Source organism: Tasmannia lanceolata, unplaced genomic scaffold (assembly GCF_043159265.1).
Source record: "Tasmannia lanceolata isolate RefF3 unplaced genomic scaffold, GAP_Taslan_0.1 ptg000037l, whole genome shotgun sequence".
Lineage (NCBI taxonomy): Eukaryota > Viridiplantae > Streptophyta > Magnoliopsida > Canellales > Winteraceae > Tasmannia > Tasmannia lanceolata.
The window spans coordinates 58200697-58227498 of NW_027518714.1; the positions used below are offsets into that span (position 1 = coordinate 58200697).

The window sequence follows — 26802 nt, forward strand, 5'->3', positions numbered from 1 at the left end:
GACCCGGCTGAAATTGGTCGCCTAATTCAAAATTTCTGCACTAAAGAAATGAGTTTTTCTAGCTTCCAATTGTGTGCCAAGCTTACACCCAAGCAAAGAACAAATGTTTTTTTTCAATGGTGAGAACAAATGCTTACACCCAAGCAAAGAACAAATGCTTAACGGACAGAATATTCTTAAGCTACCAATTTTAGCTTTGTGAGTTTTCAAAGGCAGGTACAAACACAGAAACACATGAACAAGCAGGTGTTGTTGTACTGAAATACTAGCTATGCTCAAATTTAAAACTAGCATTTCCATTACCTTGAATTTGTTCTCAGACATAGAGCTTCAGCAAATTTTTTAGAATGTGCAAACAACCTGACACTTGTGTCTGCCCGAATCTGCTTCCTCTATTAATTAACTCTTGTGTTTCATGAATCAGCCCATCAACCACTACAACCAAGTAGATCAACCATGCACAACTAGTGATGAACATTGGGTTATGCATTGTTATAGCTAACCATTGGATAAAAATAATACTGCTCTTTTTTCAACTAAACCCACATGACTACAAGCAATAAGAACAAAAATATTCTTTTATTAGTACTGTAATCGTATTGAATTGCATGGACAAGGTGTCCCACTGGTGTAACAGCCATTACATCATCCCTTAATACACATTTACCAACCCGAGAGACCCAGAGTATTAATTTTCCTCTCATTGTCAAGGAGGAAACCTCAACCTTGAAACAGAAAACCCATCAAGAGTTGCAGCTTGTGTAGAAATCAGAACTCTTTCTTCCCCAATTCAACGTATCTTCGTTTCGAAGGCCAAAATTGTTCGGGAAAAGCAGACCGTATTCAATATTCTGCAGCAAACACCGTGTTCAAGGCGGTTTTGACGGAGTGAATTCGCTTGGTGTTCTCCATCATGTTGAAGGCCCAGTCACCCAACTAATTATTGTTGAGCTCTACATACCCAGTTTTCGGGTGTTGTTCTCCTTTGTGCCAAAGCTAGGCATATCAACAGGCACTGCGTGCCTATTCACAGCCACTAACATTAGCCAATTCTTAGCCACTACAGGCTTCATATAAGCAACCAATTTCAGCACCTATTTTTTTCTCCAGCTATGTAGCAGAAGTAAACTACCAGGGGCTACAATATAGATGAATAACAACAATTTTTAGGAATGATCATATCCAGAGGTTAGTAGTTGCAACAGTTCAGGTAGACATTTTGTCAAACATCTGGAATGCAAATGAACAGTCATACGTTGGAACACACCTACTGTTAAGGGAATGATCCAACGGGTAAACAGGTTAGTTGTGGTCGAGAAATATGAGATGTATAAGGCCCGCAAGGCAAAAGCCGCTGCACACGTCAAGTTACTGGTTTCAGACTTTTCTCACCCTCTCATCAGTTAGTCCATCACCTGGGTAAGCTAAAATTCCAAGAAAAAATTTCATGGCAGCCAAACGTGCCCTTAAAATCCAAAACACACAGTGCCTAAACGTTAATCCAGAACAGCTTACCTCAATCTCTGCTACCATCAATGTTCTCTACATATTCACATAGAGAAAATGGAAACAACGGTTAGATCCCAACCTCTTTCCTTTGCCCAGAAATTGCTGCGTAATACTTGCGCGTCTGGTCTTTGCTTCATAAACTGCTATAGATGAGAGACAAAAATTCCTGGGAAGAAGATGAAGAGGAATGAGGAAATGTCCGACACGAGAAAGAGGGTTACCGGCTACCTCTTCTACAGGTTTTTCATAACTCTTAATCTGGACCACTCAGTTGATCCAAAGGCGGAGACATTGGCGACGAACGCATTTCCGCTGCATCGCGATGTAGGGGATACGTCATCTTTGGTCTATTCATTGCCTTTAACATTCGATTGCAGTATCTTGGGACCAATCTAGTTACATCGTGACCTAGACCTGGCAAAAGTGACCCGTGCCCGCGGGTCGACCCGGCCCACCCGCAAATTTGCGGGCACGGGTCTAAGTTTCCGTGACCCGTCAAAAACCAACCCGCGGGTGACCCAACCCGCAAAAACACGGGTCGGGTCGGGTCAACCCGCGGGCACCCGCATTTTTACAGTATTTTTTAATCTTTTTGAGAATGTTATCATCACTGCTGTTTGTTTTTTATGAGTAACTCCTCACTTTATAAAAAGTACGGTATGTCTTGCACCGTAGGATTATTCAAAGTTCCAAACCGTCCATTAGATGGGCCATACCCTAAATAGGTTATGCCCCAAAATTATTTCCATCGGTTGATTCTAACCCTCCGATCTATAGAGGGTTAGGATCAACCCTCTAACATTCAAATTGGAGGGATAGGATCATCCTATGGAAATGATTTTTGGAGCATAACCTATTTAGGCTATGGCCCAACTAATGGACGGTTTGGATCATCCTATGGTGTGCGCCATACATAAAGTGAGAGTGCCCAGTAGTGTTGATAACATTTAAATGTGGTTTTTATTTTATTAGAATTTGCTATCAAGCTTCTCCTTTGGCAATTTCTCGGCAAGTGGCCTTTGTGTATGCAGAATGCGCGCATCCAAATGTTGCTAAAACGTTCCTAGAAAATGTAAAAAAGTAATCATCACACCACAAAAAGTAAATTAGCTAAATTACAAAGTTTTGAATGAAAAATTACCTAGAAAGGGTTATAAAATTTTAAAATTACGAAAAAAAATACCAAATCACATATCGGAGGTTATGACAATTAAAGGAAAAATAGAGGCTGTCAAATCAAAATAATTATTACAATCCCATATTTGCAGCATTTTGACCCGCCAAAATGCGGGTCATTTTCTCACCCGACCCGTGGACCCGCACCCGCATCACCCGCGGGTTGACCTGCCCGACCCACCCGTTTGCCAGGTCTATCGTGACCCATCAAATGGACAGTTTGGATCATCTATGGTGTGGGCTGTACAGTCCATTTTGAATGAAAAAGACGGGGTGAATTCATCCTAGAAGGGGGGAATTTATCACCGCCCTTATCAATATCCTTCAGAATATTTTCTCCTCCCTGTGTCCGACACGTAAAGCTCTACTCTATTGAGCAAGAGAAAAAAAAAAAAAAAATCTGTACGAGAACAACTTGTGGAAACGTGACTTGGCGTACAACTGGAGGGGTACAACTTAATGATAAATAGAAAAGAGTACATCTATCAAAAATATGATCTTTAATGGGAAATGATATTGATATCAACACAACCATGTTTTAATATTGTGAAGGATATTGATAATCGGCTTGTGAGAGCTTCTTGGGAACTGTAAGAATCTTCGACAGCACTTTACATACTTAAAGACAAGAAGGGTTGGTGAAAATATCGAAACATGGTTCTGCTGATATCAGTCCCTCTTTAATTGTCATTTTTGGGGGCTTTTCGTAGTTTTAATTTTCTTCAGGGGTATTTCCGTAAGCCGAGGACATCCTGCGGGACCCCACGTCGCTTCATGACCGAAAAGAAATTCAATCCGTGCTTGAGAGTCCATAAAGTCATGGTAACGTACTAACGTGTCGAATCCGGGCTGGAAAACGACAAAGCCACAAATTCAACGGCAGGGATTATTTCTTTGTAAATATTTACTGACTATTTGATCCGTTAGATGTTGCCTTGTTAGATAGCGAGAGATGGAAAATCGACCGTCCACTTTTGCAGGTTGCAGGTAAAGAAGAGCGGATGGATGTTTCGTAGGGTAACCTTTAGATTTTACCTACGTAGAAATTTGCGTAGATAGTGGGGGCCCAAATAAGATGATTGTGTAAGAGTAATGCCAAGGAAACCGAGAGTACCTCAGAAAAGGGGACCCAACAAATGGGTTCTCGCCACAATATCGCAAGTGACGCATGCCACCCTTAAATTTAGGGAAATCAACAAAAGCAGACTTTTTTGTGTATACATGTCTGTTGGAAAAAAATGAGGGTACTGTTGTTGATAGAAAACAGAAACTTGTTGCTTCAAAGCGTGATATCACTTTCCTTAAGACAAGATTCGCCCCCACTAGTAGTGTGCAAAGAGGATCCGCGAATTGCCTCCAAGATACAATGAAGCCTAGTAGGGAAGTCCTACTAATGTTTGATGATGCGTAGCACTAGCGGAATCCAACCCGAAATGCCCTTCCAAAATTTCAAGCCTTAGAGAAATTTCTAGATACTGTTTCTGCAGAAAAACAGTATTTAGAACAGTAAACAAAAGAAAAACAGTATGTAAAAATACTTGGGGATTTTGTAAGAGTGTAAAGTCTGTCAGAATTGCCAATTCGTTTTTCTGTCCTGAAATGACTGAATTCTGCACATTTTGTAGACCACCTGGTGACTTTTCAGTGTGAAAAACATCTCTACAAGGCACCTTTCCAGAATGATTGAAATCTGACCGTTAGATCGCACTCATTGATATTGAACGATCCTGATCGATCCTAGAGGTGACTATTGGTTTGAGTAAAACCTCTCTCTAACCCGGTCATCGTTAGATCAACCATCTATGGTGTGGATCGCACTCCCTTGGCACTTGACCATTGGGGGAAGGGACACAACCCATTTGATCACACTCTTTGACCGTTGGAGTTATGGGCCCGTTGGGCCGACCATTAGGCCCGAACCGAAGCCCAACCCAACCGAACCATTCGGCTTGATGGGCCTACGAACCATTTGACCCACTGACCGGTCCACCTTCATCTTGATCCAACGGTGCAGATCAAATCTGGAAAAATTAAAGGCTCCAATCGCTCCTCGCGACGTTGGGTACGTGCAAAGTGCGCCTAAAAAAGCGCCACTATGCGCCCTATAGCCCATTGCCCACGCCGCGCCCGTGTGTGCTAACGGTGCGTTGCACCGTCCCGCGGGTCCAACCATGGGTTCAACCCAATGTGCAATCAACAAGTATTAGAAAAGTAGAGTGCTTTATAAGCCCTTCTCTTTCCTTTCTCTCATCCAGTACGGGACTATCTTTTCAATTACACTTCTACATCCTTTTGTAAAAGCAAATTTTTTCAAGAAAATATTTTCTTTTTCCCAAACGTTTTTAATAAAATATTTTCCAAAACACTAAAACATGCAAAATACATAATTTTAAAAATCCAAAATCACTAACAATGTCACATTCTCATTGTAGGTTCCTTGATCGGTGCTACTCTCAGTCTCCATATCATTTTCCAAATAGGATTTTCTCGCCCCCCTTTTTTAATTGGGACACCCCCATGTTGTATTTATTACCATGGTTTCAAATTTCGGCTTCAGAATGCGTTTCGGTTCTCACCGAAATCAAAATTTAGAAATTTCGGATGAAATCTGACGAAATCGAATAGAAGAATATTTTATCTCGTGCAGAATTTCTGACGAAATCGAGATTTTTTTTTAGTGAAATCTCTTAAATTTCGGAGAAAATTTCAAGAAATAATTAAAGATATTACTACTCTTTTACTCTAGCGGGGATTTTATCGGTGAGGACGGGGGGATTTCATTTCCCTTTATTTTTAAGGAAATGACATCAGCCAAACCATGTTTTTATAATTTTCCTAACCCATCTTGTCTTTTATTATTTAAAGAGCTGTCAAAAGTGATTACAAATGCCAAAAAGATCTCCCAAGCCAATTAGAGAAGAAAAGACAAGCTGAGTTTGCGCACTACTAATAATGTTGCTACTTTGCCAGCACTACTAATAATGTTGCCCCTTAAAGGAAAAAGAATATCCAGTGGCATCGAAATAATTTGAGGGAAAAACCGAAGGGTTTTTTTACAAGCGTCTATAGTGGTATCGTGTCAGTGACCTCATTTGTTCATTCCTCGTATAATAATCTTCTTCCACAAGGCTCTATGTATCTCTGTTTTCATTCATTCCATTCCCCACCCCCCACAAAGAACAGATCAAAGTTTGTGATAATCCAAACATGGGTAGAGGGAAGGTGGAGTTGAAGAGAATCGAGAACACAAGCAACAGGCAAGTCACCTTCTCTAAGCGCAGAAATGGCCTGTTAAAGAAAGCCTTCGAGCTCTCCATCCTTTGTGATGCTGAAGTTGCTCTCATCATGTTCTCCTCCACAGGGAAAATTTATCAATATGCTAGCGAAGAGTACGTACATCTATCACACCCATCTAAGTATAGTGAAATGTTATCCATCATATTAATATATTCCTCCCTTTATTTTGACTTTTCTACTTAGATATGAGAGGCTGTTTCAATTCTTGAGTAGCAACATAAGGATTTATCAAAGTGAAGAAAGACACTATTAGAACTAGAACTTTCAAATATTGTTTCTTAAATGTGTGTATCATGTATATAAGTAGAAAACTAGGGTTGGAATCTTCAACCCTAAAAGCTTTAATACTGTAGGAAATTTGACCCCAAAAACCCAATCAGATAACCTGCAAAATAAAAGATATATAATTAAAGAAAGAAGTTTTTATATGGTGGCCGACCGTCAAAATCTGAAGGGCTAGGTGGCAAAACACCTTTTTTGAGTGTTTTGAACATATCAAAATCCAATGGGCCCTTGTGATTTTGACGGTCGGGCATCGAATAATTTCTCTTAGCTAGACACAACCACACAAAATTTACATGGTTCAACAACAACAATGCATGCGTCCTCAGCGGAGATCCAATCCTCTACTATGATTCTAAATACCTTACATAACAGGCTTTTAAAATAGGAAAATACATAATTATATAAATCATTCCTCCCCTACTATGATTCTAAATACCTTACATAACAAGCTTTTAAAATAGGAAAATATATAATTATATAAATCATTCCATTTGCATTTAGTCCCAAGATTAATGGATGATCCTAGAACCATGATCAATAAGGTGTTGAAGGTGTTATTGTTGGAAATTGTGAATCAAATCCGGAGCTTGGACCTGATCGGGTTTGATTATAGTTGCAATGTAGAATAGGTCCAGGAGACCCATATTTGACCTTGTATAGGATCAGTCATATGTTCCCAAAGGTTCATTCTTTAGTAACATAATTGGATGGTGTCAGGCACCAATTTTACCCTAGGGGAGATCGATCTCTACTTGTTCGCATTATTTAAATACTACTTTGAACATGGAAATTCCCTAAGACTATAACATGATGGCTAGCCGTATGAAAATAATGTTAGTGATTTTGGATTTTCAAAATCATGTATTAGTGTTTTGGAAAATGTTTTATCAAAAGCGTTTGGGAAAAAGAAAATGTTTTCTTGGAAAGATTTGCTTTTACAAAAGGCTGTAGAAGTGTAGTTGAAACGATAGTCCCGTACCGGATGAGAGAAAAGAAAGAGAAGGGCTTATAAAGCACTACACTTTTCTATTACTTTTTTATTGCACATTGGGTTGAACCCTTGGTTGGACCCGCGGGACGGTGCAACGCACCGTTCGCACACGCACGCGCGCGTGGGCAATGGGCTATAGGGCGCATAGTGGCGCTTCAAAGGGTGTGATCAAATGAGTTGTGTCCCTTCCCCTAACGGTCAAGTGCCAAGGGGGTGCGATCCACACCATAGATGGTTGATCTAACGATGACTGGGTTGGAGAGAGGTTTTACTCAAACCAACAGTCACATCTAGGATCGATCATGACCGTTCAATATCAATGGGTGCGATCTAACGATCAGATTTCAAACATTTTGGAAAGGTGCCCTGTAGAGGTGTTTTTCACACTGAAAAGACACCAGGTGGTCTACAAAATGTGCAGAATTCGGTCATTTCATACAGGAAAACGAATTGGCAATTCTGACAGACTTTACACTCTCTTCTACACTCTTACAAAATTCCCAAGTATTTCTACATACTGTTTTTCTTTTGTTTACTGTTCTAGATACTGTTTTTTCTGCAGAAACATTATCTAGAAATTTTTCGAAGGCTTGAAATTTCGGAAGGGCATTTCGGGTTTGATTCCGCTAGTGCTGCGCGTCATCAAACATTAGTAGGGCTTCCCTACTAGGCTTCATTGTATCTTTGAGGCAATTCGCGGATCCCCTTTGCATACTACTAATGGGGGCGAATCTTGTCTTAAGGAAAGTGATATCACGCCTTGAAGCAACAAGTTTCTGTTTTCTATTAACAACAGTACCCTCAATATTTTCCAACAAATAAATCTAAATTTTACCATCTAATTCACCTTAAAAGGGTCTCATGGCAAAAACTTGAGACGAAGGACATCATGGGATGTGGGGGCATTCCTTGATCAGTATCAAGTTCTGCATTAAGGAGAATAAAGAAAGATTTTGCTGGGGTAAAGTATGGAAAATATTTGTGTGTACGGAAAATATTTACCCTAGATCCAAGCAGATCCCCTTAGTGAAATTTAGTCATGGTATCTTATGCATACTAATTACTTTATAGTTCTGCATGATGCACGTTTGTGTGTATATGTGAGAGAGATTCTTATTCTTTGGAAATTGCTAAAATCACTGAGGCCAAGTTTGGCTTCCATGGAAATTTAGTTTAACGTGCGGTGAGATGGGAGAGGGCTCAGGAGGGTGGGAATCTGGGAGATGGAGAGACCGAAGAGGGCAAGAATGAGAAGAGGGTGAGAAAAGGCTGAAAAACAAGTAAAAGAAAAACTCTAATCAAGCTATCTATCCATTTCTTACCACCTCCTCAGTAATGTGAATTCTAGTTTATTCATCTCCCACCCTCCATTGCCCTCTCTCACCACTTGTTGAACTAAATTCTAATGAAAAAAAAAAAAAAACCAGGCCATGGTTGCCGAAGTACATGGCCTAAGTGAATATTTTAGAACATACTCTTGTTTTTTTTACTCATTTTTATTGTTTCTTTGCTTTAAATTAAATATTATTAAGCCTACTTTTGTGTCTTACTACAGCATTGATAGGATTATCTCGAGGTATCGCTCTGTGGTTGGGGCGCCCAGCTTATACAATCGTCATTACAATACCATTGAGGTAATAGTATGCTTATTAGTCCATACTTTTTCCTAATGCAACAAAAGATCCATACACTTGACCGAGAATGATCCCACGCTACCTAGATGTATCATATTACCATGCTTTCATACTTTCTATCTATTGAAAGAAGTACGAAAGACCTTGCATTTTTCATACAATGGCTTCTAACAATTTCAATATAAAAGATCATGGTTCTCGTTGTCGTTCGTGGAACCGAAAATGTTAGATTAAATCAATCTTAAGTGTGGAAAACGTGATCAAATGGAGATAACGGGGATGCATGCGATCCTACCATTGAAGAGGTCCCAATGAATACCGTCCGTAGATCGTTGGAATCATGGAATCTAGGGCATGGACTTCGTAGAACAAAGACCACCAAGAGAAAACCCTAAATCTTAGTGTGTGATGCTCCCATTAAGCAACTACCTTTATTTATATAATGGAGAGAGAGTTCGGTTTCCCATATACTAGAACTCTATCTGACACGAGACCCATAATTGGGATTAACTTTAGTTAGCCTTAAATCCCATTTAGAAAACCACTAATCCTATATTTAAGCAAATGAGGGGTGAAACCATTGAAGGAAAGGGATGTAAATATCAAACTCCCAATTTGAGGTTTGGAGAAAGGAATTGTAAGAAACTCTCACCTGTTTTATTATTTTCCTTTTAGCTATAAATCTAGCTAGCTAGAAATGTCACACAATGGCATCTTTTCCATCTCAGTTTTGGAGGTCAGAACTTGACAACTTACAGAAATCCGCGGACTCCTTGGAGGCAAGAGCTAAGTAAGAATCCGACTAAAATTTCTTCCAAATGCAATGAAATTTAAACATTCTTATATTTTATTTTTTTTGTTTTTTGTTTTTTTTTTTGAAGGCATTTGACTGGAGAAGATTTGTCGTCCTTAAGCCTGAAAGAGTTAAAACAGTTGGAGCGTCAAGTGAAGAATGGAGTTGAACGCATCCGCGCTAAAAAGGCAGTGAGATCTATCTGTTATTACCTTTGTAAAAAACCTTCTTGCATATGTTATGTGAAACAAGCTTAAGCTGTTGGAGAAGGTGTTATTTAATCTTTAACACTCCCCATCAATTGTGGCCCCTCTTTTTAGGGTTGGCCTACGCGTGGCACATGTGGACCCTCTTTTAGGTTGGCCATTAGATGTGGATTTTTAATATCAAGGAGTTTTGAACTTAGGACCTTTGCTCTGATATCATGTGAAACAACCAATCACTCCAAAAGCTTAAGCTGTTGGAGAAGGTGTTGTTTAATCTATTGTACTTTAACATAATCTACGTGTGAAATGCCCGCATCAAATTGCTACATCAGATCTTTCTGTAGCCGTTCAATCGATCTTGGTCAGCCAGAGGTTAGGTGTAGGAACCATCTTTGACAATTGATCACGTACGTCTGTAGATAACTAGTTGTGGTCCCCATACCTAAAAATGTACGACCAAAGATCCAACAGTTGGAAAAATCTTAGTCCATAGCCCCCAATTGCAGCCAATCGGACAATACCAACCGTCCTAAAAAATTGCATACAAAGTCCATTCATTGGATGGGCAACAAAGGAAATTAATTGTGGCAAAGCCCATTAACTGGATGGTTAGGATCATCTAATCGTCCTATTCTTGGTCTATGCCCCATCCAATAGATGGCCCAATTGGATGGTTAGGACCGATTTTAGAAGTTCACCAGTTGAACATCTGATGTTTAGGATCTTACCATCTGTCTGATTTTCGGGCTGTGGCTAACTAAGAGGTGATTGAGAGGTTTACATTGATGAACATGTTTTACCAGTTGGGTTAGTTCAGAGATAAGCTCATTGGTATATATGTTTTTGGCTAATGGAAGTGACATATTCGGACCCTTTTCTTCTCTGGTCCACCCCTAGTAGTGTAATTATGAATGACTACTCTTTTTACACTAAAGGGGATGGCCCACAGAAGGAAAGGGGGCGAATGTATCATTTCCCTTTGAGGAAATGATCCATTAAGACTAATTCTTAGTCTGTTTCTACAGAGATACATAATCTCAGAGGACATCAGCTCGTTGAAAAGGAAGGTAAGACTCTAACCTCTAACTATTATTCACTATGATGTCTATGCTAGTAGAGGGAATACATCATAAAATAGAAACATAGTAGCAATCCTGAATGAAAAAAGTGATATTTGCACTGTTCGTTTTATTAATGGCATTCCTCTTTTAATTTACAGTTTCCTCAGTAGTTGTTTCCTCATTATTTTTTCTTTTAATGGAGGTTGTATATTGTAGGCTTTCCTATTAAGGTCAGCCCAAGAGTGATTGGTTCATCTCGTTAGGGTTCAGCTAAATGATCAGTTTTCTTAAGTTTTAGAGTAAACTCATCAGCATCTCTTTGTTAAATCTATAGTAATAAAACTTATGTTTTATGTCTTCTTTAAATAATATTGAAGCACACCTTTCAAAAGGGAAGTGATATATTCACCCCCTTTTCTTCTCCGGGTCTTCAGTGTATTTATGACTACTCTCTCTCTTCACACCAAAAGGAGGTGGCCCAGGGAAGAAAAGGGGATGAAAAATTGTTGCACATAAGTCATCCCAAGTAGCATAACTGACTCCCCATATCATATTATTGTAGCAAAGAGCTCTATTGGATGAGAATGCATGCTTACAAAGAAGGGTGAGAATCAAAATTCTTCATATGAATTATTGCGTGTTAAGATTCATATTTTTCTCATCACTCACCATTAATTTTCTCTTCCAATTTTTTTGGAGATTAAGTTGCAGGAGGCCAGCTTATGTTTGAGAAGCACAAAGCAGGGAAGTTCAAGCACTCCATTCTAAAGGTAATCACCACAATTATAACTGTAATCCTTAGCTATTCATGTAGTTGATAAGTTTAGATTGAACTCCAGGCTTGGCCAGTTGAAGGATGGGGCATCTTCCTAATTGCATCTCAAGAAGTAGATCAGTCTTTCGTTTTGTTATTTCATTAGAATTAGCTTAAACACTTAATCCTAATGGTTGTTTATGCATGAAGTCTTTTGGTTTGTCATTATTATGTGAAATTTAAAGTTGTAGACCTCGTGCTCTCTATTTAGAATGCTGTTGTAAACCACATGCTTCATTGTTGCATTGCATTTTGTGCTACTTTTGCTTTTAATTTGCAAGATGATATGGAGCGAAGGTTCTAAAGAAGTTGTGGCTGCGTTTGATTGGACCTAAAGCAGCTAAGTCCAGCCGATGGGCCCTGTGTGGGCCCACTATAGAGGACCATTAGGTTTCAGACCATTTTCCTATTATCATTCTCCTTAGGCAAGGGGGGATCTAACTCCTGTTTATGAGGACTCCCTAATTGTGGATTCATTGCCCCCTAATTGTGGATTGTGTAGTCTAAGTGATTAAATAACACCAACTCAATATATTTCAGGATTTGGAGTAATTGGTTGTTTCAAATGGTATCTGAACTATTGCCTCGGGGGAGGGGGTTGTTAAAGTATAAATAATTAAAGAGGAATTCTAGACTGAAGGGAGCCCTTGCAAAATAGAGGTGAAAGGGCTCTCCTATTGGCTACACATCACCACCATGCATTAATAACTGCTGAAAAGTTAAACATGATGGTGATGTGCAGCCATTGGCAGAGCCCTTTCACCTCTTTTTTGCAAGGGCTCCCTTCAGTTTAGACTTCCTCATAACACCAACTCTAATATCTTAAGTTTTTGGAGTAATTAGTTGTTTCCCAGATTGTTTATTCTTTTTGGAGATGGTAAATCCAAGCCTTTTTTTATCACTCACCTACCTCTTTTAATGTTTGCGAAGCTCACAACAGGTAAACAACACTCTCATCCTTTCTTAAGAATGTTTTTTTTATTTGTTAACGTTTTCAAATAAGAAAGATCTATAAAGTAACTTTTGGTATCCGTTTCTTCAATTGGTGGCTTTAGATACTACATATTTTTTCTGGATTATTTTAGTAGATATTATTAGATTTATTTATTGCATGTGATGCTGCTAGTGTGGACTGCTACCATCATTTTAAAACCATGGTTAAGAACTTATTTGTATGAAAAAAAAAAAAAAATTTAGTGCGAAGGTGAACTTGAGTTAACTAGAGGAATGACTTAAAGATTATTTGAAAGAAAGGAGTGGAAAGAGCTGGAAAGGAAGCCCTTTTCCAAGTTTCTATCGCTTTCTCTTGTTTGTTTGCAGATGGAAAAGAAATCTTGGATGAATAGGTCTTTCCATCTTGACTGTTATTTATCCCCGGAGAAGAAAAGAAAAGGAAAAGCTTTCCCCGGAAAGCTTTTCCAGGGTGGAAAGACCTTTTCTACAAACCAAACAGGCCCTAGGGTATTTTTTTGTGTGTATGACACCTCCACATCCCTCAACAAAATGGTTTAACAAAAGGAAACAACTGAGACATCAGTGAGACAAAATTCCTAGGGTATTTTCTTTCTACGCTTAATTATTCTCATCTTTGAGTATTTGGTTGTCAGTGTGTTCCATGGATAGGACCCTAAAAGAGAGACAAAGTGGTCGATGGTCCTAGATTAATTATTATCGTATATTTTATTGGGGTACAGTGCTTCTTCACTGGGTTATAACTTACTAGTAAAAAAACCCGTGCGATGCACGGGCCGAGAAAGAACTGTACGGACCACGTCATAGGTTGATCCAAACCGTCCATGTGATGGAACACAACATAAATAGGTTGTGCCCCAAAAATCATTTCCATAGGCCGATCCTAGCCCTCCAATCTATAGATGTTTCCATAATTCCTCTTATCTTAAATCCGATGGTCAAGATCACCCTATAGTTTTTTAATTAAAAAACCATAAAGGAGGGGGTAAGATCGAAATTATAGGGCTTTAATGGGTGCCGTTGTTAAAGCATAAAGGAGGGGTAGGATTGAAATTATTTGATATAATGGGTGCCTTTGTTAAAAGCATCAAGGGGTAGGATTGAAATTTTCTGGGTGAAAAGATGCGAATGGCAACTGTTGCTAGCAAACACAAAAAAAAAGTAATAATTACAAATAAAAGATCCTCGTGCAAAGATGCGCATGTCAAATGATGGCAAATGTTGGTAGCAAAAAACAGAGTAATCATGACAAAAAAAAGTAAATAAGCTAAAGTTATAAAGTTTTCAATGACAAATTACCAATAAATGGTTACAAAGTTTTTAAATTACCAAAAAAATACGAACAATATATAGTAATTTATGACAATTACTGGAAAAAAGTCAAACATCTCTGACATAACTATACACCGAAATATCTCTTTAAAATGGGGTATACACAGAGGCTGCATGTATATGGGGTAAATTGAGGGGACGTATGCCTTTCTATACACAGAAATACAGTGTATATCTTTCTCTTTAAGAGGATGTATACACAGAAGCTGCATGTATATGGGGTAAGATTGAAATTAAAGAGGGAAATCAAAATTTGTTGGAGGGCTGAACCGTAAAGAAGCAGACAAAAAGCAGCTGGGGGAGGAGGGGACGATGACACGCGGCAGGGGTGAACAGTAAAAAATGCTTCCGGCTTATTATAGTAGATAAGTGATATATCTAAGTGGGATGAGGCTTTATATATTTTAGGGAAAACTTCTAAAAACCCACCAGATAAAAACGTATCTACAAGAATCCCCTAAAAAATTTCTTAATTACCAATGTCACCTCAATAGCTTTTAATTTTTTTTTTCTTTTATCCATTTTACTCTTAGAACATAACTTAGAAATCCCTATAATCTCTCACTCACAGCCTAAAAAATCTCTCTTACCGAGGCAACATCTCTCTTGTAAGATTTTATACGGTGTAAGCCGGTGTGGTCCATTTTTCAGAAAGTATTGTACGTGCCACACTGTGGGATGATGCGAACCGTCCATTTGATGGCACACCGTAGTATGATCCAACCATTCATTTGATGGGCACACCCTTGTACGATCCAACCATCCATTTGATGGACCACAATGTAAATAGGATGTGGCCCAAAAATCATTTCCATAAGATAATTCCAACCCTCTGATCTATTGAGGAACTGCATATTATGGAAACTGCTATAGATCTGATGGTTGGGATCATCCTATGGAAGTGATTTTTGGGCCAGTACCTATTTACGTTGTGGCTCGTCAAATGGATGGTTTGGATCATACAACGGTGTGCCCATCAAATGGACGGTTGGATCATACAATGGTGTGACCCATCAAATGGACGGTTTGGATCATCCTACGGTGTGGTCCGTACAGTACTTTTTGAATAATAATGATCCGTTCAAACTTACACCATCTTACCTTTATGAGAGAGAGAGAGAGATTTTCAAAGGATTTAGTGTTGCTTTTAGTGATGGAGAGATTTTAGGGATTTCTAAGGGTAATATAATGAAGGGTATAGTATAATGGGTTCAAAGAAAAAACAGAAAACTATTTTAGGCACAAAATTGTATCATTGGTTTTTTGAAAAATATTAGACTTTAAGCCCACACCATATCTCTACAAAACGATACTCAGATTTGGTTTACATTATTCTAAACAAAACTCCAAGTTCCTTGACTCATAAAACCAAGAGGGCACCCTTACAAAACCTAGTCCCAATGGCACCCCGATGGGTGCATTTATCCATTACTTTTACATTTTTCAGTGCAGTATTGTAAGTGCACTTTGATGACATAGATTCAATGGGTGCGCTCTTGTGGCTGGTTTTTGCAAGTGCGTCCTTCAGTTTAGTATTCCTCAATGTTCAAATTAACTTTCTCACGAGATATATTCAAATATATTGTTCTCAAAGACTAGTACAGATTAAGAACATTTGTAAAGCAATAAGAATCATAAAAATGAACCTTTTGTGGTAATATGTTTCAAACATTCGTTACAAGAATCGTACGTGCATTCTCAAATGATAGGCGAGCATCAAAGAAGAAAATACAGAAGAATAAGGAGGAATAAGATATCTTTCTTCCATCCAAAGCCACCCAAGACTCTGCTTTCTCTGCTATACTTCAAGTCCTACACAAGAGAATCAAAGATAATAGAAGATCTTTATTTTCATATATTAATTAAAACAGGTAATTGATAATCAAGCTGAATTAACTACTAATTAAGGAAGAGAAGCTAACAGACAGTTTACAATCTACTAATTTTTCGTCACTTTTATGCTCCTTCCTAAAAGACACTTAATTGGGTGGTCAAGCCTCATTTAGGGTTCTACCAAGAGAAGCTAAACTGTTGATTTTTGGAGTCTTTTATCCATTTGTTGGGGGGAAATGATATATTCGCCCCTTTTTCGTAGGACAGCCTCATCTAGTGTAAAACAGTAGTAAAAAATACACTAGAGTTGGTGGTCCCAAGTAAAAATAAGGGGTGAATATATCACTGCCCAGTTCTTGGGATGTACATTCGGATGGGGCCAAGACCATATCAGTAATCACATGATGTTCTACAAGTTCATTGGTATAGATCACACATACATCCCCCCTAATGTCATCAACTCAAAATTTGGCTTTTATCATTAATGGTCAGGATCCATGAGAGAGAGAGAGAGAGAGAGAGAGAGAGATCATAAAATTTAGAGGGACTGTGAAATTCAATCAAGATGAAAATAACATGGAAGTGGGGCTTCTCAATTATAACAATTTTTTAGAATTTTTTTTTCCTTTTTTTTTTCACCATAAGTATATGAACTTCATATGTAAAGAAGTGAGAGATAAAATAAATTATTATTCACCAGAACAGCTCCACGCAATATTGATTAAAGAGAAAATTCAGGGGGTTTTAAACCCCGGTGGATTAAGGACTAATACAATACATACATAAAATAACAACAGATACAGCTTCTTTAAACAACTAGAACCTTGGAACCCTGATGAGGGTTATGATTATTAAAATACCTAAGATATGCAAACTGATATGATAATTAAACCTAGTGTTGTTAATGATAATTTCTAGCTTGCATCACCAAGTACTTTCTCCTATCCGAATCGATCAGTTCGTTCGAGTCTGAATCGCTCATGAACGGTTGAGATGAAAGCCGATGCCCTCTTATCGATGATGGTATCATCACTAGCGGCGCCATTAAAGTCATCACCACCATCAATTTTGATCATCATAGGCTTCGGCTTCAGGTAAGGAATGGCAAACTCCTCATTGACATGGAATTCTATAGATGGGCTTGGATTAACCTTATGATTATACTGCGTGGAAGCCGAGGGCTTAGGTGCTCGAGCGAAGGACATCACCAACTTCCCTTTGATGGAACTCCTCTTCTTTTGAATCGACTCCATTTTTTTTTTCTTTTTGATGTGTTTCTTCTCACTCTGATGAATTTTTTGGTAGAATGGCAGATCTATTTATAGTGTTTAGCTTGTGAAATGTTGAAATGCAGATAAACTTAAAACTCCAAATGGGCCATGGGACCCAGTCTAAAATATCCTGAACCCTAATCTCCAATGAACCTAAAATGTATATGGGTTCTTGAGATAGATATATTCTCATCTGCCATTTAATTAGGAGCTTTACAAGATTTGGAATATTTGGATAAACTAGTGTGGATACTTCCATAGAAAAAGAGATCTAGCTTTTAATATAATCTTCCTTAAGCATTCAATCTTTGGCTATTCACAGTAGCTTGTTATTCTCTTTGAAAATGAAGGCCTTCAAGTGTAGTGCAGCACATAAAAATATCTAAGAAACAGAACCTAAAAATATCTAGGAAAGGAGAAGGTACTGATAAGGATAATGTCTTTTTCAAACCATTCCACTTTGTAAAAGAATAATTCAAAAAGGACCACATTTTCTTAGGGAAATAATCTCGGTACTCTCATATGCAACTCCTCACTGTATGAACACTTCGCCTTGTTCGTTCAAGATGTCATAACAGCATTTAACATCTAACTACAAAAGATTAAAATGAAGAAAGGAGTGTCATTATTAGAAGGGGTGTAGATATCAAATACCCTAATATGATATAAGATATATCTATCTTATAGAGAAAGAGAAGTATTAGCATAAGATAAAGGGGCTTTTCCAATATGCATAGAAAATTTATATGCGCGCTCTCTTTCTTCATTAATGAATTAATGACATTCCACTCCTTTGTACTTTTTTAATGTAACTTTAAAAAGCTATTACAGTGCCTCTTAAGTCTTAACAGTCAATAATAGAAGTGGTTAACAAATTGAGGAGTGCCATTAATAAGACAATGAGTGTGAATATCATTTCCCTGAATCGAATGCTAGCTTCTATATATTTCCTATCTTTCTGTGAGCAAGCTATAGTTAAAGGTTGTCATTTCACCAAGATATTCTTGCAACTTGCATTGTGTTGCTTTACATGGACAGCTACAAGACAATGCAAAGTTTCCTATTTGATGGCCATAGAAAGATAAAGAGAATACTATTCCAATGTCGCATGTCACAAGGACAATTTGGGGTGCTAAAGATTCTCACACAGACGATTTTACAACCCCATATGAAAAGATCTCTTGTTGTGTTTGAGAAGCCCGAGTCCTTAGTCAGTCCTTTTGGTCTTTTTTCTTTTTAAATGGTAGAATGATTTCATTAGATAAGGGAGTCCTTTTGGTGTTCAATTGGTCTTCAATTGCTGTTCAATTGGTCTTCAAGTCCTTTTGGTCTTCAATTGCTTTTCATGTGTAAAGGGAGGATATTCCTTTTGGTGATGTGAGTATGCATGGGTGCAATTTGGGTCGGTTCGACCTGAGAATTTGCTTAAAAAAATGAATTGGAATCAACTTGAACCGGAGCAGATTTTATGGTAAAAGCTCAACCCAAAATTCCCAAAAATCGACCTGAGTTGCACCCCTAGATGTGAGAAAGTGCAACTTTGGCTTCCATAAATCTTGGGTTTATGTTAATGGTTGGTATTCTTTAAACAAAAGCGAAGAATGTTATTAGCCAGCCCTTATCGCCTGTGGTACAGGTGGCTTGTGTATGATGATCAACTACGATCTTCATGTGGGATTGGACCAAAATATTTCATGTATGTCAGACTGAGCAATCTCACACGGCTGTGTATGGCCCACCCGTACGTATGGTATGAAATGTTATGAATGAAGTATGAAAATCTTAGTTTGCTTTTTTTCAAGGTCTCTCTCTTTCTAGTTGACGTTTTGGACAATTAAGAGGAGTTTTTATATGGTATCTGCAGGTTCATTCGATTAATTAAGCAAATTACAGTGGCCCTATATTATTAATGCTAACCCTCCGACGTATTGAGGTTTCTAAAATGTGCAGTCCCTCTACGGTTCTGAGGCTTAGGATTGTCCTATGGAAATGATTTTCCGGGTGCCATCTATTTACGTTGTGGCCCTACAAATGAACGATTTGGATCAACCTATGAAGTCGTGGGCTCCATTGTACTTTTTGAAAATTACTGGATTTCAAGCCCACACAACAGGTATTTATTATATTATATTGGCAAGGAGAACACCTTGTTGGGACCCGTTTAGAACTCACCCTTAAAAGCTAGCCGTCAAAGGGAAGGTGCACATTCCCTTATAACTCATCCATATCCATTTATTTTTTCTAAAGTGGGATCTTTGCTTTGGCGTGGAACCCCAACAATCTCCCCCTCCACACGGAAGCAACATGAATCATCTCTCCCCTCCATGTGGCGCCAACGTGGGAACTATGAGATCTTCTCCGATGGAATTTCACCCTCCTCGTGAGGCACACCGGGGCTACATAGATCTTCCTTGAGGGATTTTTTCGCCTCTATAAATGAATAGAAGGGAAAAGTAAAATGCTTTCTTTAGATTTATCAAACTGTCGCGGGCAATATTATGACCTCTTGAACCAATTTTTTCATGATGAGCCCTGGTTCCATTTACTTTTTGGCCAACCAGTGGCAGTTTGGCCATTCATAAATCTTAATACTTATTGTAACTTCCTCAATACCTATGATTTAGACGACACTTTGAAATTATTATCGACTTTGTGTCGAAACCGACATGCGTGTCGATACATATCAACACTCCTTTTGACACTTCTATACGTAATGTCGGCATGTCAGCATGTTGTTATAGTGTCAAAAGTGTGAAATGTTGTTTTATTATTGAATATCGTGTTTACCTCTTATTATTATCTCTTCTTTAACTAATATTTATTGTTGTCTCCACCCTTCTCTACTAAACATAAAACCCTAAACAAACTCTTCTTCCAATATTATGTTCATTATATCCTAATGGTCTCCAATTCTCACTGCAAATTGGACTATCTAATTATTTCGTGTTTGTTTTTTACTTGTATTTGCTTAATCCTGAGATTTATTAGTTGGTTAAATAAATATTCCAAGTTAAGTGTATAAGCTAACATTTATTTATTTTTTCATTACAAAAAAAAAAGTGTACAAGTGTGTCTCCTTTTCTGAATTTTTAGTGGTTGCCTTGTCAAACACCTCGAAACCATGTTGGCTCTCGTACACGAGTTTGTTGGGCCACAATGTAAATAGGTTGTGCCCGGCCTAGAAATCATTTCCATACAATGATCCTTACCCTGCGATCTATAGGGTCAGTTCAGGTGCGCGAAGGAAACGGAAAAGAAAAGGAAATGACGTGGCATAATGAAATGGAAAGGAAAAGAAACTGCTAAGAAAGCAGTAGGAGTGCGCATTCAGCTGCCAGGAAACAGAAAAAAAAGCAGGAATGTGCATTCGGTTGCCAGGAAACGGAAAAGAAACACAGAATATATTCTTTACCACATATAAAGCAAGTTACGCCCCCTAAGCCCTACCAAATAGTCCACTAACACAAATAAATACTCAAAAAAACTTAAGAAGCAGATTTTAAAAGCAAAAAATGGAACCAACAACAAAGAAGAAACGAAACCAATGGATTAACAAGAAGAGACAAGGAATACTAAGAACATTGGCTACCACACCCATCATTACAATAACAAGATAAAAATCATATGCCAAAATCTTTTTTTTTTCATTAACAAAGATTGAAGCCAAAAACGGAAAAAAAAAAAAAAATTGAACCCCAAACCCATTTCCACAAATTCCTACCTTCATGCCCAACATACAGTTCAAAGTTTAAACAACTCAAAACCCAAAAAAAAAAAAAAAAAAAAGGAGAACATAAAAAAAAGCTTTTTGTAAACTAACTTGGATCGATCTCCTCACTGAAAAGCTGAACTAAGATCCCCTGCCCAATTCCATTTATAAAATACTCCCATTGATCCCCAATCTTGTCACTCAATTTCTCTTTCATCTTATAGTAATCACTGCTCTGACCTCGATCCCTGAAGGACTAATCTTTTTTGTTCCTCAAAAACACTGGAGTGATGGTGAGCGAGTGTGTAAAAGGTAAGAAAGTCAGATTTTTTTTTCTTAGAGAGATATCACTATTTCTAACTTTCTGGATAACATGGCAGAAAAAAAGATTGAAGAAGAATCAGGGAAGAGAAGAGATCAGGGTTCTTTTCTTGATGGTTTTCACTTTTTTCCATTAACAAAGATTTTTCTTTTTCCATTAACAAAGATTGAAGCCAAAAACGGAAAAAAAAAAAAAACAAGATTCAAGCACCAAAAAATAAATTAAGATCAGGGCATAAGAACGAGGAATACATGTTTGTTGCCAAGGACGAGCGCACGAGGAGTGGAGATTTTCGCCGTGCGAGAGAGAGCAGCGGAAATTTCCATCGACGAGAGCAAGAAGATGAAGTTTTTTAGGGCTTCTTTGTGGCGTGCGAGAGAGATGAGGTTAGGGCTTCTGTTCTCGTGAAGAGTGTCTTTTTTTTTTAGATACTTAAAACGCGACTTCGACGATTTTCCGCGGAAACAAGAGCATATCCGAGCCTCTTAGTTGGAATTAGAGAGGCTGAAATGGGATGGACACGTAAGCCAAAACGGATTCCACGTCAATGTTTCGCTTTCCTCACGCTTTCTTTCTACGAACAACAAAACGACCACTTTGCATCGTTTCCGCAGAAAATATGCCCATTTTCTTTTCCGTTTCCGTTTCCGTTTCCGTTTCAAACGCGCAACTGAACAGACCCATAGTGCTTTCCATAATGTGACGCAACAAATGAACTCATCCTATGGACAGGGCCGCACAGTACTTTGTGAAAAATACCGGACTATACGGCCACGCCCCATATGAAAAGATGGTTTTTTATAGGCTAATCTACCTAACTTGTTATGCCTGTGTGTAAAAAATTATCGGATTTGCCAAACACCATTCTTCTTGTTTTCATTTTCCACGACTAAAAAAAAGCCAAAAAGTGCTAGGGCAAAAGGTTAAAGAACGTGACCTGAATGGACAGTAAAATTCCAAGGAATAAATTTTCATAATTGCCAAACATGCCCTTAGAATAATTCCATGGGAAGGGTAATAGGTTTGGATCATTTTTAGCGGGCCTTTTTCGGGGCTCACCTTTTTTAAGGAGATAACAGCCACCTTACAGCAGATTTTGTCTTACTCATTTAATTCATGGAAATGCCTATCTTCTAAATTGCCAAGCAAATCCTTTTTTAGCAAGTAGCCCCATTTTCCAGTGGAAAATTCTGCCACCAACATATCATGATATTCTACTAAATATTTTATCAAATTTTGAATTTATTTTTATTATTGACTAGCTACTCGACAGATTCTTAGCTTCATACCTGCTGAACTTGGGAAACATTTTTCGAGAAGCTGCTGTATTGGTTTCTTCCAATATCTCAATTGATCCTATAACACAATTAATTCAACAATTACTTGCATTCTTTTCTAAATTGATTTTAGGTCAGTCTGTAATGGTAGGCATTACCTTTTTATAAGAGTTACTCATGCCAAAATGTTAAGTTGGTTTTATCTCTGGTGCTCTATCACACCGTATACATTACTCTATTAGTAGTTTTCCATGTAAAGCACATGTGCTGTTATCACATTATATACATTACTCTATTAGTAGTTTTCCCATGTAAAACACATGTATTCTTATAGAATACGAAAACGGTTAGAAAAGTTTGAGGCAAGGAGAATACTTAATCGCTATGAAATAAGGGCAGAGATTTTCTTCAAACCCTTGTTCTGTATTTCTGAGTAAGAAAAATCGTTTTCTCAAGGTGGAAGAGAACACAGAGCTTCGGATCTTGAAGAGATGGGTAAGAGCTTCGGATCTTCGTGCTTTTCTTGATGGGTTTTCTTCAAACCCTTGTTCTGTAAACAAAGAAAAATCGTTTCTCAAGGTTGAAGACAACACAGAGCTTCGGATCTATGGGTAAAAGCTTCGGATCTTCGTGGTTTTCTTGGATTTGGGGTTTGGGTTTTTTTTTCTTCTTTACTTCTCTTCTGTTTTCGAGAGGAGCAGAGGCGGTGATCGAGGAAAATCTGTGCGAATCCGAGGCTACCGCACGGATTTCTTTTCACGGAAACACCCCCTCCACGTCGGATTGTTCGGATTCCACGTTGGACTTCGGATTTCCCAGCGCTTTCCGTTCATGGCCAACAAAACGACCATATTACTCCCTTTCCACGGAAACGGGGTCTATTTTCCTTTCCGTTTCCCTTTCTTAGGCGCAACTGAACAGGCCCTATATTATTAGTTTCGTGAGTAATCTACGATTTATTTGACTAAATTTTCGAATAAGCTAGTGGAATTGCCTACGCGGTGCACAGGGTGAATGTTAATTATGCTCACCTTAAACAAACTCAATAAACACTGAGGCCCACCTCACCTTCGTGCATACATCATATAATGCCTTTTTTTTTAGAAAATTCACTTCCCGCTTCGTACGAAGATTCAAACCATTCATTTGTTGAGCTTCAAAGTAAATAGTTTGTGCCCCAAAAAGTCATCTCGATCATCCTAACCCTCCGACCTAATACGAAAATGCCATTTATGAATCTCCACGGATCAAAGAGTTAGGATCATCCTAGGGAGAAGTTTTTTGGGGCAAGAACTGTTTATGTTGGGTCACAACAAGTGAATGGTTTGGAACTTCGAACAAAGTAAGGCCCAATGATTTTTATTTTTTTTTTAAATATACAGGTTTATGTTGTCCACCTTCTTCAAAGATCTAAATCTTTCATTGATGGGCACCACTAAGGGTTCGTTTTCAAAGATGATCCCTTAGTGGTCTAAACTCGTACTGTCAAGTATTTTTCAAAAATGGATTGTACGGCCCACGCCATAGGATGATCCCTCAATTTGATGGGCCACAATGTAAATAGATTACGCCCCATAAATCATTTCCACAGGATGATCCCAACCCTTTGATCTAGAGGTTTCCATAATATGCAGTTACTCTATAGGTCGGAGGGCTAGGATCATCCTATGGAAATGATTTTTTCGGCCATAATTCTCTAAACAATCACAGCCTGATAGCTTCTAATGTAGAACTAACAATTTAGAAACGTCTGGCTATTGATTAAAGGCTGAGCTATTAAAGGCTGAGCTAGGCATTCATCATATTTACCCAAGAGGGCCAAACATCATTCGGTGAAGGGATTTGCTAGAAAATTTGAGGAAAGCCATTTTACGGCTAGCTATTGCATGCTAGTTTAATATGAGGCATATGAGGTAGCTGTTCTCACATGTAAAAGCCAACGCGAAATGGCTTAATTTCCCCAAAATTGGCTTGCAAATCCCATCAACCAAAACCTTTCAAATAAAATTCCTACACATCAAAACAGTAAAGCGCTTCCAAGAAAATTATTTCTACAAGAACTATTTCCAAGAAAATTATTTCTGCAAGAGTTATTTCCAAGAAAATTATTTCTATCACAATTATTTAGAAGAAAATTATTTATATAAAGAGGAAGTTAACTAAAGAATAATGTGTGCTAAAGTTATTTTTTTTCCTATCAAAATAGGGCATAAAGTTAGAAGGAAGAGACATTTAAGAAAGATTAGAAATCAGCATTACACAATTGAGAGTGCATGGAAAAATTCTAGATAAGTTGCTTAAAAAAAAAAAAAAAAAGGTTGTAACGCAGAAAAAAAAAATAGAGAGTTGGTGGTTATTCAAAATACAATGAATTAATAAATAAAGGGAGATGATATTTTCACCAAAAATTGTGTGGATGTGATGTCTACTCCTTGCATGGGTGTGTTGCCTTGATCTTCCCTAGGTTTCACGTTTCTTCTTTTTTTTTTTGTTGGTTTTTACTAGGGGTGGCAATGGTTCGGTTTCGGTTCGGTTCGACCCCCAAACCGAACCGAACCGAACCGAAATTTGAATCGGTTTGGTTTTACCAAACCAAAACTGAACCAAAACTGAATTTTCGGTTCGGTTTCGGTTCGGTTCCGCCAATTTTGCCACCCCTTACTCATAATAATTGGAATTGTTCGGTTTCGGTTCGGTTTGATCCCCAAACCGAAATTTGAATCAGTTTGGTTAAACCAAACCGAAACCGAATTTTCGGTTCGGTTTAAGCTCGGTTCCAGTTCGGTTCGGCCAATTTTGCCACCCCTAGTTTTTACCCATAAATCGCCTTCCTGGGAATCCCAAACTCCCATTAATCTCACCTAAAATCTCTATTGCATTAATTTACACCTATCTTTTACACAAACTTAAAAGATCCATCAACCTTAAAAATACCATTCAAATCCATTTATATCCTGAGTCCCTTTTTTGTCTAAAAACTAATTTTACACCCTCCCGGCATCATTCGACAGCCTCTCTGCATATGTCTATACTCCATTATGCAGTACTTGCAAAAAGAGTAACATAGCTTGCTAATTTGCAAATAGAGTAATGAGATTTGGCCATATTTTCCAAAATGGGTATCTCTCTACGGAAAGCATACGGAAGGCGTTTCAAAGTTCAACAAGACAACTATACATATTACCCCCAAAACGCAAAACCCCTGCTCTATTTCCCTAATCCACTCATGAGAGAGGGGAGGCAAAGAGATGCGGGAAGAGTATTGTATAGCCTACACCATAGGATGATCCAAACTGTCCATTTGATGGGCCACAACGTAAATAAGTTGTGCCCAAAAAATCATTTCCACAGGATGATCCTAGCCTTCCAATCTATAGAGCATAATTTTTGGGGCACAACCTAGTTACATTGTGGCCCATCAAATGCACACTTTGGATCATGATATGGCCCTAAATAGGTTGTGCCCAAAAAATTATTTCCATAGGATGATTCTAGCCTTCCAGTCTATAGAGGTTTCCATAACATTCAGTTCCTCTGTTGATCAGAAGGCTGGGATCATCTTATGGTAATGATTTTTGGGGCACAACCTATTTACATTGTGGCCCATCAAATGAATGGTTTGGAATCTTTGGATCATCCTATGGTGTGCAGTATAGTACTTTTGAAAAATACTTAACTATTCAACACCGTATAATAACTCTAAAAATCAAGAGGGTGTGGGAATATCATAATCCCACTCCTACAATTCTTAGGGCACAACCCTTTTACATTGTGGCCCATCAAATGGACGGTTTGGATCATCCAATGGCCCAAGATTGGTTGTGCCCAAAAAATTATTTCCCTGTTGTTTGAGTCTTTATTAGGTTCCGATTCTAGAGAAAGACCTAAAAAAATGGACATGCTGCCTTTAAGATGGAGAGGGCCCGTTTGGATACCTCATGCATTTGTATTTTGATTTGGATTTGAGTTTTGGATACAAAATACATCCATCATCTTCATGAACATGTTTTAAGAGAGGGAGGGTGGGAGGAAGGGATGTCTAACTGCTGCCGGAGCAACGTCGAGGAGCAGCGACGGTGAAGGAAGTTGCCACAAATATTGATTTCCAAATAAGGTCTAGCATAATAGATTTGAAAATTGGGATTTTTCACACTGTTGTAGCTGATTTGGAAATTTTTAGGATCTGATCCAGTTCAAAATGTCAACTAAATCTAAATCTTGTGGCTATCCAAACGTGGCCCTAATGTCAAAATTTTTTATACAAGGCGAGAAGATATAAGATAATTAATAACAGCATCAAAATTTACAAATCCTACACCC

General features: G+C 38.2%; 1 protein-coding gene and 1 long non-coding RNA gene across 7 annotated transcripts; one reads left to right on the forward strand and one right to left on the reverse strand.

Moving 5' to 3' along the window:
• Positions 1 to 505: 505 nt before the first annotated feature.
• LOC143861187 (uncharacterized) lies at positions 506 to 1909 on the reverse strand. Its single transcript, XR_013239937.1, has 2 exons — positions 1268 to 1909; positions 506 to 1138 (listed from the first exon to the last, which is right to left on the reverse strand). It is a non-coding gene; the product is annotated as an uncharacterized LOC143861187 (long non-coding RNA).
• A 3896-nt stretch (positions 1910 to 5805) lies between these two features.
• LOC143860707 (MADS-box transcription factor 14-like) lies at positions 5806 to 12016 on the forward strand. Of its 6 annotated transcripts, none has more exons than XM_077371496.1 (8): positions 5806 to 6074; positions 8814 to 8892; positions 9621 to 9682; positions 9774 to 9873; positions 10917 to 10958; positions 11515 to 11556; positions 11652 to 11722; positions 11780 to 12016. In XM_077371496.1, exons 1-7 carry the CDS (start codon positions 5893 to 5895, stop codon positions 11718 to 11720), a joined length of 576 nt encoding a protein of 191 aa, XP_077227611.1. In that variant the 5' UTR covers positions 5806 to 5892; the 3' UTR covers positions 11721 to 11722; positions 11780 to 12016. The 6 variants fall into 6 exon arrangements, with proteins under 6 accessions (XP_077227611.1, XP_077227610.1, XP_077227615.1 ...); XM_077371495.1 differs by having other exon boundaries at positions 11792 to 12016; XM_077371500.1 differs by having other exon boundaries at positions 11664 to 11722.
• Positions 12017 to 26802: the final 14786 nt, after the last annotated feature.